At 46.1% G+C, this 12,841-nt stretch overlaps 1 protein-coding gene across 6 annotated transcripts; it reads left to right on the plus strand.

Annotated features, from left to right (window-relative positions):
* Positions 1-68: 68 nt before the first annotated feature.
* On the plus strand, positions 69-12,819 carry hip1ra (huntingtin interacting protein 1 related a). Of its 6 annotated transcripts, XM_081702643.1 has the most exons (37): positions 69-204; positions 721-813; positions 1,209-1,272; positions 1,434-1,576; positions 1,683-1,739; positions 1,921-2,001; positions 2,145-2,221; positions 2,344-2,405; positions 2,594-2,734; positions 3,056-3,113; positions 3,214-3,289; positions 3,454-3,588; positions 3,709-3,758; positions 3,881-3,953; positions 4,198-4,381; positions 4,960-5,048; positions 5,148-5,264; positions 5,528-5,629; positions 5,763-5,957; positions 6,693-6,803; positions 6,993-7,187; positions 7,639-7,734; positions 8,408-8,602; positions 9,002-9,149; positions 9,245-9,331; positions 9,423-9,530; positions 10,075-10,211; positions 10,284-10,394; positions 10,520-10,578; positions 10,701-10,731; positions 10,830-10,892; positions 10,976-11,076; positions 11,390-11,495; positions 11,625-11,748; positions 11,911-11,972; positions 12,074-12,373; positions 12,479-12,819. In XM_081702643.1, exons 2-37 carry the CDS (start codon positions 730-732, stop codon positions 12,485-12,487), a joined length of 3,831 nt encoding a protein of 1,276 aa, XP_081558769.1. In that variant the 5' UTR covers positions 69-204; positions 721-729; the 3' UTR covers positions 12,488-12,819. The 6 variants fall into 6 exon arrangements, with proteins under 6 accessions (XP_081558769.1, XP_081558764.1, XP_081558767.1 ...); XM_081702638.1 differs by having other exon boundaries at positions 11,390-11,748; XM_081702641.1 differs by having other exon boundaries at positions 11,390-11,748; positions 12,074-12,368.
* The last annotated feature ends 22 nt before the right edge of the window (positions 12,820-12,841 follow it).

The following is a 12,841-nucleotide window of genomic DNA, read 5'->3' on the forward strand; positions in this document are numbered from 1 at the left end:
TTTGTCATTCCTGTCAGTCATCAAACCTGTTTGATTGTAAAAAGGTTTCTCTGTCCTTTGGGTTTTGAGACAAGTAGAGCACATTTCTTTTCACCTCGAGACTGTTCTTGTGTGATGAGGGATGCCATAGTGCATAATTTAAATCTGTCAAGCTCTTTGGTTTAAAACACAGGACATCACTTTCCAGGGACTTTGAAACACCAGGTATTTAGATAACGTGTAAGTGTGTTGCAGTGAGACTGGTCAGATATTTTAACGTTTGAATATTGTTTTGGAGACATTGTCATATTTACGGTCAGACAGATTTAGTTTAAGAGCCACACGACTGAATTCATCCAATTTCTCAGAAACCTGTAAACCGTGTAAAACGATTTAAGTTTTGGTACAGAGCTTGTTCTAACTTAAATACAATTAACAGTGTTTTATATGGTTTACTTAATAATTGCAGGAACTTTAGACTCAAAAAAGATATCGAGCTTGATTTTAAAGTCGGAAGTAAAGGGGTCATAGCTACGACATGAACAGACGACGAGTATTTATTATTCGTTATGACTGGAGAACACGCAGCGAAGACATGTAATATATTTTAAAACATTTTCCCAATGTCGCTAAATGACTCGACACATGAACCGTCGTTGAAGCAGATGGAGTACCCGGTTGTGGAATAGAGGGGTAGGAAATCACGTGGTGTTGAGCTTTATTCTGGTGTACATGTAACAGGATTGAAACATGACGTCAAAGATGAAAAGTGAGAAAACGGACAAATCCGAAAAGGCTCTGGCGGCGGAGAAAGAACAATTCGTCAAACAACAGGTAAACTTAACACCTTCAAGAAATCACCATAAACCTTAAAAAAAGAAACCATAAAGAAAACACCATTAACCCTGGAGTCTGGGCCATTTCAGAACCTGCTTCTCTGAAAGTCTGTTTTCCAGTCTTGGGAAGTTTCGTGCCGTTGCCTTACCTGAACACACCGTCAACAGTTTACCTCCTCTCCAAGCGACAGTGCCAGAGCGTAAATAACTGACATAGGGATACGGTAAAGCGCGAGCAGGGCATCTCGGTTTAGGACCAAATTGTAGCGAAGTCGTAAACGTGTCTTAGAGAGGCGGCAGCTCTAAGTGTGGATATTGTTTAATAAGATATAAGGTGTAGACTACTTGATCTTGAAATAGACTTAAATGTTGACTTATTTCCTCTTTCCACAGCTCCAGAGCATTGGAAAGTGCATGACCCCCACTGAAGCCCCAATCAAAGAGAAATATGCGCGCAGTATCTTTTACGACTGTGCATGGTTTCTTTTATTCTTCGCTGTAAATCGTTTGTGCAGGAGAGTTATTTTTTTAAAGGCTTCTGTGTCTATTTTTCTGTTACCAAATATCCGCGACATGAACAGCTGTGTAGTGGGCTGTCATTGCTTAACTTTAGAGCAGCTATCCTGTTAGGAACACACAAGGAAGGCGGCGCCGTCACGTTCTGGTCGCACGCCGTGAGTCTGCCCCTCGCCAGCAGCGCCATCGTCAGCTGGAAGTTCTGTCACCTGTTGCACAAAGTGCTCCGGGATGGCCACCCCAACGTGAGTGCGCGCAAACCACTCAGTGCGGTCTGGCTCGTGAAGACGCCTCTGAACTGTCCGCGTGCCAGGGACTCATATTATGTGTTCTTTCCGGTTCTGCTTCCAGAGCGCGCGAGACAGTCGCGGACACTGCCCCAATATTAAGCAAATGGGAACTTTATGGGTAAGTAAATAAACATTACTACAACCTGGAGTTTTATAGGTTACCGGTTAATATGTTGCTAGTTATACATACCGTTATTTTTAATGGAGTATTCACCTTTCATTAAATTACTTGGTGTTTTAAACACATTATAGGACGTCAAAAATTAGAGTTTTTGCTGTTTTTATTCTGTCTTGCGCAGGGAACTCTCCATGACCGATACGGGCATATTGTTGCCCTGTATGCAAAGTACCTGTGCATCAAAATAGAGTTCCACTGTAAGGTGAGTCTCTGGCTGTAGTGCCAGACTGCTTTACTTACCTTAAACTGAAATAGTAAAGCCATTTTGGTCATGGGTAAAGTGCCCACCAGTATACTGACTCTGGGAAATATACTTGTTGCTCAAATTTACTGTTGCCATGACAGCACAAGGAGATTTCCCCAAATCTTGAAACTCCAGATGAAGTCTTGGAAAAGGCTATTGCAGTTGATATCAATAATGTGTAAGTATTCTGTCCAATATGCTCTAGGCTATGTTTTCTATATAGCTCATCAGTATATCTCTGATGTGTATTAAAACAAACCTTGGCGGTAAGAATGAAGGAAATTAAACCCCTGTGTTCAGGTTTGAAACAACTGACGAGGTGCTTGACTACATGGAAGCAGCCCTAAGGCTACAAGAAACAGGCACGCTCATCTGATCCCACTATTATAAATACTCATTACCAGCAACATGGTCACCAGCGAAATAATGCAGAATGCCAGTCTTTATATCAAAGGAATGACATCAGTGGCATGTGATATGCACTTTAAAGTCTTGGGGGTATTTTCAGTCATGTGGGTTTTATTGTTATATTTCTGTGCACGTGATGCAGTCTTCAGGCAACTTGAGTCCAACTCCACAAGCTCAGCCACTCCGGTGGGTCAGTGCCGCCTATCTCCCTTGGTCCCGGTAATTCAGGACTGCGGCCCTCTGTATCACTTCCTGGTCAAACTGCTCTTCAAACTACACAGTCGTGAGTGGGCCTTCTGTTATGCAAAGGCTGTCCAACCCTGCTCCAGGAGATCTGCTTCTTTGTGAGGTTAATGTTCCACCTCAACTCCAGAATATGTGTCGATAATATTTAATACAACAGGATCAGGCAGTAGGTTGAAGTTGGAAGGTGGATTTTATACAGGAAGGCAGATCTCTGATGAGCACAGTTGAGCATTCCTGCATTTGTTGCTGCTTGGAAGAGTCATCACACACCACTCTCTTGTTTGCACCATTTACCTCATCCGGTTTTGAATAAATGTTCATTGGGCTGTGCTGAATACCTGTTTTGGACATGTTAAAGGAATACCTGTGGATGCTCTGTTAGGGCACCGGGAGCGATTTAGAGATCAGTTCAACAGGTAAACACTGTTGAGTTTCATCTGGTCCTCTTATTGTTTGATTTAGCGAACAGTTGTTTATTAAAGAATGAGTTTGTTTGGTTCCCTTCATTCTTCTCAGTCTAACCCAGTTCTTTGAGAAATCCAGAAGCATCGAGTTCTTTAAGACTCTCATCCAGATTCCTGATCTTCCAGATGTAAGACTCCTTTTTTTTACAGTTACATTTATGTTATTATTTCATCAATACTTTTTTACTGAATGTTTTGAAGAAAAAAAGTTTTCCTAAAAAATAACTTGCAATATCTACACCTAAAGAAAGGTTGTGACATGTTGTGACCTGTTAACTTGCGTGTACTTTAGTCTCCTCCTAATTTCCTGCGTGCGGCTTCACTCGCTGACCATGTGAAGCCAGTGGTGGTTCAGAACCTGGAACAACTGGAAGATGATGACACTGAGACCCAAGTGGATTTTGGTGAAGGCTTGGGATACCAAATGGTATGACATTTGTCACTTTCTGCACTGACGGAGCTGTGGTCCACCCCCACTTTTTAATTTTGTGCATGTCAGCTTCTGTGGCAGCGTTATAACTCCCATATGTCATATTTTCCTGGACAGTCTCTTGCATACAACCAGTATGACCCTTCAGGTGATGTATCGGTGCAAAGGTAATGGACCTCCATAAAGTATCTGTAGCATCCTCCAGATGATTCACTTAGTCCCTCATTTTTTGCATTTTGGTCCAAGATTTTCACTCTGGATTCCATGGCCATTTTGTTCATGTTCTTAGGGATACTGAAGTGGTGTCGTTGAGGAAAGAACTTGAAGCAGTGAAACCTGAACTTCATATATTCAAAGCAGAGGTAAAGCATGAGTGAGTGTGTTTGTGTGTGAGTGGTTGTGCCTGGCTGTGTCTTGGCCCATAAACTTCAAATACTAATAGGTGGGTAGCAAATGGGCAGCTGGCAAGTCAACCAAAGCATGCACAGTGTCAAAAAAACATTCAAACAATGTCAAAAAAATGTCAAATGGAGGCTTTTGTTGGTGGGAGTTTGCTTTAATTGGTGTGTGTGTGTGTGTGTATGTGTGTGTGTCATCTGTCTACAGGCCCAGCGCGCTGTTGTCCATCTGAAGGAGCAGGTGAATAAGCTGGAGGCGGAGCTTGAGGATCAGCGCACCCAAAAGCAGATGGCCATGGTGGAGAACGAGTGCCTCCGCATGGAGGTGGAGACGCTCAGGACCCAGAACGCGGTCACTGCCAGCATCCAGGCCTCCGCCGAAGACGCTGGCAGTGAGTGGTGTCTTCCCAAATCTTGACTTCCAAATATTTCTGATCCTTATGGAAGCAAATGCTGTGTAACAGTGTCTGGAATGGGATCCACCATGGGGGAACTTCTGTGGGAGGGTGGTTGATTTATGTAGGTAGAATGCCCTTCACATTTAGTTGATTGGTTATTTATGCACCTCATGGAATTAAACTGTAACTCACTCACTCACTCATGGTTAGAAAGCAGTAAATTGTCTTCTAGGAGATGCTGCTGGAGACTGGGACACGGGGCACAGTATTGCTGTGGTGCTTTGCATCAGTCACACTGTGTGTCCTTGTTCACACCCTGAACTTCTTACAGAAAATGATAAACAACAGACCTAGGGATAGGACAATATCTGCTGAAAGGAATTATTTTCATATAAAACTAAGTTATATCTATGCATTCCATTTTTATAGTGCATGGGACTGTGTTTCAGAGTTTTCAGTGGGAAATCACCATTTGGCATGGCAATTTAGTCCAAGACTAGACTTACTCCACGGCCAGGAGACTGGCCTTTATTGTGGGTGTTGTGTTCTCTCAGACTCCATCTGTGTTGCAGGCCGGGCTCAAACCGTACAGGTCCAGTTCTCTCGGCTTAAAGAGAAGCACGCCGAGCTGGTCAGCAGACACGCAGACCTCATGCGGAAGGTACCACTCCTTACCAGAGGCTCCTCACCCTCTGGTAACCACACCTGGTGTGAGAGTGTCCCTCGTCCTTCTCGCCTAACCTGCTGAATTGTGTGTCAGAATGCCGACGCTGTGAAGCAGCTGGCCAGCACTCAGCAGGCGCAGGAGGAAGTCGTGAGGGCCAAAGAGCAGATGGCGGTGGAACTGGAGCAGCTCAAACAGGAGAAGAGCGTGAAGGTGGATCTCTACATATCTCCATATCTGCTCTGTCTCTTGGCTTAATTTAACTTGTGTTGAGTTGGAACTGTAGGTTTTACATTTGGATGGATCTCACCCCATGTCGTCAGGTCCATGTGGAATGGAACAGCTTTAATAAGATCTAGACTGCAGTGAATTAGTTCATTTTTATGGCTTGAGTGTTTGCTTGCTTCACAGCATTTCTGCACATTTCATTGAGAGAACATTTGAACATGTCTGAGTGGTTTTACTGTAACATTTAGCTCGAAGCCCACAAGGCAGAAATCGTCAAACTGAAACAAGAGCTGCAAACTGGGAAAGCTGAAATAACGCAAGTTCAGAGTGCTCTTCAGAGCAAAGAAAAGGTCTGTCCCAGCGCCTCAGTGTAAACATGGATCCTTGCAGGCATTGCACCTGCCACAGATGCTCACATTCTGACCTACTTGCACCCCCGTGTGTGTGTGTGTGTGTGTGTGTGCGCGTGTGTGTGTGTTCCAGACGGGAGACCAGCTGAGCAGTGTGCTCGTGGGGCTGCAGGCGGAGAAGGAGGCACTACTGCGCTCCGTGCGGGAGCAGGAGGCCGAGCTCAGCAGCCTGAGGCAGTCGGCCCATCAACACCAGGCCACCCTGCTGCAGGAGAGGGAGAAGACCCAGAAGGAGATGGGAGCCCTGCAGATCCAGCTGCAGGAGAAAGTGAGTGTAGTGCCCCAAATGACACGTTGACCTACAGCATTTATCACACCTAAGATCAAGCCCATCGCTGCCCAGGCAGGGTCATTGTAACCAGCCTTCTCACAGGGTTCATCCACACCTCTGTAATCTGTAACTTAATCTCCCTGGCAACCTGGCAAGACTAATCATAATCAGACCACCATCCACTCCACAGCAGTTTTACTGTGCAAATGGAAATAATACGACATCTGAAATGCTTGGAAATCTCCAAAGGAAGCACAGAATTTGAGTAGTCTTCTGTCTTTCTGCTGAGAGAATTTTCCTAGTGGCCTGCCATCTTGAAAGATAATCTCCTGCAAATAGTACCAAAATATTTCACTTTATGCACTGCATGTTGTTCATACAAATTTATCTCGTTTATTTAAATAAAGGGGCTCATTCAGACAGTGAGTGAAAAGGCCTTCCAGCAAAAAACAATGAAATTTTCTACTTTATCAAAAGGGCCCCCTTGAGGGTTCATTGAAATTTCATGTTTCACAAATAAGCACCTGTTAGTGCCTTGAATGCCTCTGGATTTTTTAATGCAACTGAGTAGTAGCGAGAGAAGCAGGTGCCAACAAGGAAACATAAAATGTAGTGAAATCTGCAGCTCTGTGCTGGTTGCCCAGATTACCACGGATAACACACCCTCACCAACCAGGACGTGGACAGTAGCCAGCATCCAGGCAGGAATGTGATCAGTGTGGCTCTCCACAGGTGAGCCGGGAGGAGGAGCAGCGTTTGGAGCTGGACAAACTACGGCGAGAGCTGGAGTTGAAGAGAACCGAGGCGCTGAGTGCCCAGGCTGCCCTGCAGAGCAAAGAGGCGGTGCGGGTTTCACACTGGGTTTTCCCACAAATACCTCAGCCGTTTCTTTGAATCATGAAACATAAACACCGTGGTGCTCCCACGGTTTTCATTATATAGAACATATACTAAACCTGATATTTGTGTAATAGTATAAGGATGTGATTTTGTGTGTGTGTGTGTGTGTGTGTGTGTGTGTGTGTGTTCCAGACAGGAGACCAGCTGAGCAGTGTGCTCGTGGGGCTGCAGGCGGAGAAGGAGGCGCTACTGCGCTCCATGCGGGAGCAGGAGGCCGAGCTCAGCAGCCTGAGGCAGTCGGCCCATCAACACCAGGCGACCCTGCTGCAGGAGAGGGAGAAGACCCAGAGGGAGATGGGAGCCCTGCAGATCCAGCTGCAGCAAGTGGTCAGTGGAATGTTGACTGGCCCCCAGTTTAAGATGGTCCTTTTGGTCATTAATATGATGCAGCATGATGTCATTTATAGGACATCATATGTACTGTCTGATGTGTACGGTATGATGTCATTAATATAATGAAACATGAGGTCATTTAATATGACATGCATACTGTGTGATATATACAGAATGATGTGTACAGTATGATGTCATTAATATGACATCATGTATACTGTGATGATGTGAACATAATATGAATGATGTGCACATAATAACATACAAATAACATTTAGCTTGAGGTAAATAAGGAATACTAACATACTAATAGTTGCCCATTAGCTTTCATTTATTGTTAGCCAAATTAGCATGATCCATATCTAGTGTCGCATGTGTGGCCTGCACAGTGTTACGTCTGTAATAGTACGTCTCCCACCTCACGGGCGCAAGTGTCTCTTGACAGCTGCAGCACAAACAGGAGCAGCAGACAGAGATCAGTCGGCTTCAACGAGAGCTGCAGGTGCTGAAGGACCAGACCGCTCTGCACAGCAGGAACACGGTGGGTGCTTGGTCTCCAGGGCCTGAAGTTCACCAGTGTAAAATCACCTCCTATTGGGTTAAATGTGTACACACATTTACCTGATACTTTTATCCAAAGCAACTTATAATTATGACTAAGTACAACTTGAGTCATTGAGGGTTAAGGGTCTTGCTCAGGGGCCCAACAGTGGTGGGACCTTTGACTTTACAAGTCAAGTACCTTAACCACTGAGCCAACACTGCCCACCACTGTATGTGCTGAGCAAAATTTCAACACAGTCCAATTGTATTTACCAATCAGGGAATTTCTCTACAGGGGGTGGTCCTCCCTGACTGTCAATTATATTTCTCTATGGGTGTCTTTGGAAGGAGGGGCTTTGAAGGGTGTGGGATTGGGCTCCACTGAGGGGATGACCTCTTACAGTGGTTAGCAAGAACTTCTAAAATAGAACTTTAAAATAGAAGTATTTCCTCTAATTCAACAGAAATGACTCTAGTGTATATATAAATACACTGCCTGGCCAAAAAAAAGGTCACCACCTGGATTTAACTAAGCAAATGGGTAAGAGCCTCCCATTGGATAATTACTGCATGGGTGATTGTTTCAGCTGGCAACAAGTTATTGAACCTTAACTGATGCAGTGAGTAGCTTCTCATTTGTTAAACAACCATGTCGGAACCATGTGTTCCAGGCAGGAGATGAGATGAGCAGTGTGCTCGTGGGGCTGCAGGTGGAGAAGGAGGCGCTACTGCGCTCCATGCGGGAGCAGGAGGCCGAGCTCAGCAGCCTGAGGCAGTCGGCCCATCAACACCAGGCGACCCTGCTGCAGGAGAGGGAGAAGACCCAGAGGGAGATGGGAGCCCTGCAGATCCAGCTGCAGGCCAAGGTCGGGGTCGGATCGCAGACACAGAGACACCTGGGACCTTCTGTCTGTCTCATGTTGCACCTTAATCAGACGGTGTGTGGAAATGCCACCTGAGGATGGCTAACAGGGTGGGTGTGTCTGCGTGCGTGTGTGTGTCTGCGTGCGTGTGTGTGTCTGCGTGCGTGTGTGTGTCTGCGTGCGTGCGTGTGTCTGCGTGCGTGCGTGCGTGTGTATGTCTGCGTGCGTGCGTGTGTATGTCTGCGTGCGTGCGTGTGTATGTCTGCGTGCGTGCGTGTGTGTGTCTGCATGCGTGCGTGTGTGTGTCTGCGTGCGTGTCTGCATGCGTGTGTGTGTCTGTGTGCGCGTGTGTGTGTCTGCGTGTGCGTGTGTGTCTGCATGCGTGTGTGCGTGCGTGTTCAGTCGAGTCAGGAGTATTTGCTGCAACAGAAGCTGCAGGAAGAGCAGTTCTGCCTGCTTCAGTGTGCCGTGGTGGAGGCCGAGGGCATCATACTGGATGCCGTGGCCAAAGTCGACGACCCCATGCACGTCTGCTGCGTTTGCACGCCAGGTACGTCTTCCTTCCCCGATGTCCTGGCTAAAGCCCCAGAACCACAAAAGTCCTTTCTAACGTCACTCACTTTCCTGAAACCCATGGGACACCAGAGTACCTGATCAATCGGGCGGAGACCACCCTGGTCTCCATTGACAAGATGCAGCAGAATCATGCTGTGTACCTGAGCAACATGGAGGGTAAGGCTCCGCCTGCTAAACCATGTAGCATGTTCTTTCACTGGCCAATGGGAGTGAGTAGTACATGTCACATGATCTTCCCTTCCTCCAGATGCCAGCGGGTTGCTGAGGGCAGTGACCCAGTTCTCCCACCTTGCGGCAGACACTATAGTTAACGGAGCTGCCACTGCACACGCTGTGCCCACTGACCAAGCTGACCGTGAGAACACACACACACACTGAAACATGAAACCCATGAAATGTGACCACCTAAACACCACAAATTTTAGCCATTTGATGTGGTTTTTTTTGTTTTTCTCTTTTTAAGACCACCAGTAGCCATGATAAAACTGATATCCTTCACAATGGTGTCATATATATATAGATAGATATAGATATATATAAAATCTAATAATAAGTACTGACATTGACCGCATTTGTACAGATATGTTTTGTCTTAATGCTACTGATTATGGAGGGTTATGTGTGGGCTCCACACAAGCACGCCCTCCTCAGGGCAGGAAATACTGAGGAGTCTCTGAATAGCAGCTGGCCTGAGTTCAGAATGCAGTTCTGCCGTGTGTGTGTGTGTGTGTGTGTGTGTGTGTGTGTGTGTGTGTGTGTGTGTGTGTGTGTGTGTGTGTGTGTGTGTGTGTGTGTGTGTGTGTGTGTGTGTGTGTGTGTGTGTGTGTGTGTGTGTGTGTGTGTGTGTGTGTGGAGCATCATGGACCCGGTGCCCTGACCCCCCCTCCTCCCGTCTACAGGGCTGACGGACAGCTGCCGAGACTGCGCCACCCACTGCCTGCAGTTCCTCAGGGAGCTGAAGCTGAAGGCCACGCTGCCTAAAGCCGACCCCACTGCCATCCGCTACGTCATCCAGCGCATTCTCAGCCAGGGCCAAGTGAGAGCACACGCGGTGGGTTGGTGAGGGTGTGGACGTGGGTGTGGAGTAATCAGGGGCTGCTCTCTGCAGAACCTGAGACACACAGACCAAGATGCTCAGAAGGCAGAACTGGCTGACCTGGTGGACATGGAGATGACTGCCACCTCCACTGCGATTGAGGACGCTGTGCTGAGGATGGATGTAAGAACAGTATTAGGGCATCCTAAGGTCATCATTAGGTCATCCCAAGGTCATTGTTAGGTCATTCTAATGCTCTGAGAGTTTAGTGGTACTCTATAGCTATGTTAAATTTTCTTGTTTTACAGGAAATACTAAACCAAGCAAAAAGAGATACATCTGGAATAAAACTGGAAGTTAATCAAAGGTTATCACGTTGCAATGCACCAACATGCAGACTTTTCAATCTGGACTGATCTGAATACATGATCCGCATGAGTCTCCTTCTGTTAACTTTAATCCTTTATCTCCCCGGTTCTGGTACCTCAGCATTATTGGTTCCTGCTCTGATCTGATGAAAGTAAGTCTCAGTCCTTATGCCTCTGCATGTAACTATAGAGTCAGTTCTGAGGAACTGGGAACCCGAGAACTTCAGCTCATCAGCTGTGCTTCCCGCAGGCCATACACATGCTGATAACCGCCGCCACGGACCTGCAGAAGGATGTTGTGGAGAGCGGTCGGGTAGGTGTCGGAAAAGAACAAAATTCCTAAAATAGGATTTGGGGTTGGTGCACCAGCTTCTCACTGCCTTCTTCTCATCCCAGGGAGCTGGATCGGCAAAAGACTTCTATGCCAAGAATTCCTGCTGGACCGAGGGGCTCATCTCGGCCTCCAAGGCTGTCGGATGGGGTGCCTCAAGGATGGTGTAAGTGCCTGTGAGAGTGTGTGTTCTGTCATCTACTTTTATCCACTGACTCTAGTGGACTGACAGCAGCCCTCTAGAACATCCACTCTTTCAGTTGGTATATACTTTGTACTTCATTATACCATAATCTAACCAAGTTTTGTTTAGTCTTTTATGTTCAACCACCAAATTTATAAATGCACTGGGACAAAATCCTCATGAACAAGTTATTAAATACTCACATATGACATGTTGTATGGATCTGATGCCAATGCTTTGTCTCAGAAACCATGTCCACCTACAGTTTGTGTGTATAACTGTGATACTCACCTAGTGAGTCTGCAGACAAAGTAGTGACAGACCAAGGCAAATATGAAGAGCTGATAGTTTGCTCCCACGAGATTGCTGCCAGCACCGCCCAGCTAGTGGCTGCGTCTAAGGTAAAGTTCCCACTCAGTAGCTCATATCTCCAGCTGATTTGCCTCCAGCTCCAGGTACGCTGTCCACTGTATGAACCGGAACTGTGTCTAATGAGGGCGCCCTCTTCTGTGCCCCCTGGGTATGTGCAGGTAAAGGCTGACCGAGGCAACAAGAAGCTTCACACTCTACAGCAGGCCTCCCGGCACGTGAATGACATGGCCGCGGTCGTCGTGACATCGACAAAAACAGGACAGATGCAGATTGAGTACAAGGGTGAGTATGATTATACGTAAAGTGATTTTTTATTTTTTTTTTTTGCGATTAAAATTGAGATTTGCACAAGTGGTAAGAAATTGTGAACCTGCTGCGAAGTCTGGTGTGCACTGGTTTTAACTGGATCTGCACATAAAGTCTGTGTCACACGTCATTCCACAGACCCGCTGGATTTCTCAGGCATTTCCCTGATCAAGCTGAAGACCGAGGAAATGGATTCTCAGGTAAATCTCTCGCCAGAAGGTTTCTTATGAGCTTATGAGTGTTCCTGTACCAGTCACTTGCACATGTTCATAACCGGGTGCGTTTAACTGTCCGCGTGTAGGTAAGGGTGCTCGAGCTGGAGTCTCAGCTGTGTCAGGAGCGTCAGAGGCTTGGGGAGCTGAGGAAGAGGCACTATGAGCTGGCTGGGCTGTCCCCCGATCAGCCTGAAGAGGGGGACTTTAGTGGCTTCGTCAGCGTCTTGCCTCCGGTCGTGCCTGATCCTCCGCTGCCCGAACTGCAGACACCAGAGCCCCCTCAAGCCACACCCCTTAAAGTCACACCCTCTAAAGCCACACCCCATAAAGTCCCATCTAAAAAGCCTTCCATCTTTCAGAAATCCGGCACCCTGCTTAAGAGTGCGGTAACGTTATATCTCGTTATACAGCGCTGCTATTGCTTTCACAATTTGATGGTGGTGTGCCTTTATTTTGAAATTTGCTATTCTTTTTTTTTTTTACTCTTTTAGTTTAGGTGAAGCCCTTTGAGGAGGATTGAACAGGACACTGCCTGCATATCTTCAACATCATGTTTTTATTATTGGTATCATTCCTGTCAGTCATGTTTTATTACACCTTTTAATGAGAATGAAGAAAACGACCCTTTGAGAGATTTAAGGCATTCCGTGCTAGATATTTTCTCTTCATTTCTGATATTTTAATTTTTATAAACCTCTGTAATTAATACATTGGTATGTGATGCATTTAGTGTTTTTGACGATAATGTTTAGTTATTATCTACTCCATTGTTATTACATCACGGGAACATCACTTTTCTTCTATTACTAAAATAAATTACATTTTCGCCAAACAGAGCTTTTTTGTGTTTTTCC

This window comes from Electrophorus electricus, chromosome 19 (genome assembly GCF_041902795.1).
Source record: "Electrophorus electricus isolate QZ-2024a chromosome 19, ASM4190279v1, whole genome shotgun sequence".
Lineage (NCBI taxonomy): Eukaryota > Metazoa > Chordata > Actinopteri > Gymnotiformes > Gymnotidae > Electrophorus > Electrophorus electricus.

Excerpts from the sequence above, each read along its gene's own strand:
- hip1ra (XM_081702638.1), top strand. The coding sequence starts at position 730 with ATGACGTCAAAGATGAAAAGTGAGAAAACGGACAAATCCGAAAAGGCT. Across the intron at positions 3,954-4,197 it reads TTCATATATTCAAAGCAGAG|GCCCAGCGCGCTGTTGTCCA; the intron begins GTAAAGCATGAG and ends ATCTGTCTACAG. Across the intron at positions 8,603-9,001 it reads AGATCCAGCTGCAGGCCAAG|TCGAGTCAGGAGTATTTGCT; the intron begins GTCGGGGTCGGA and ends GTGCGTGTTCAG.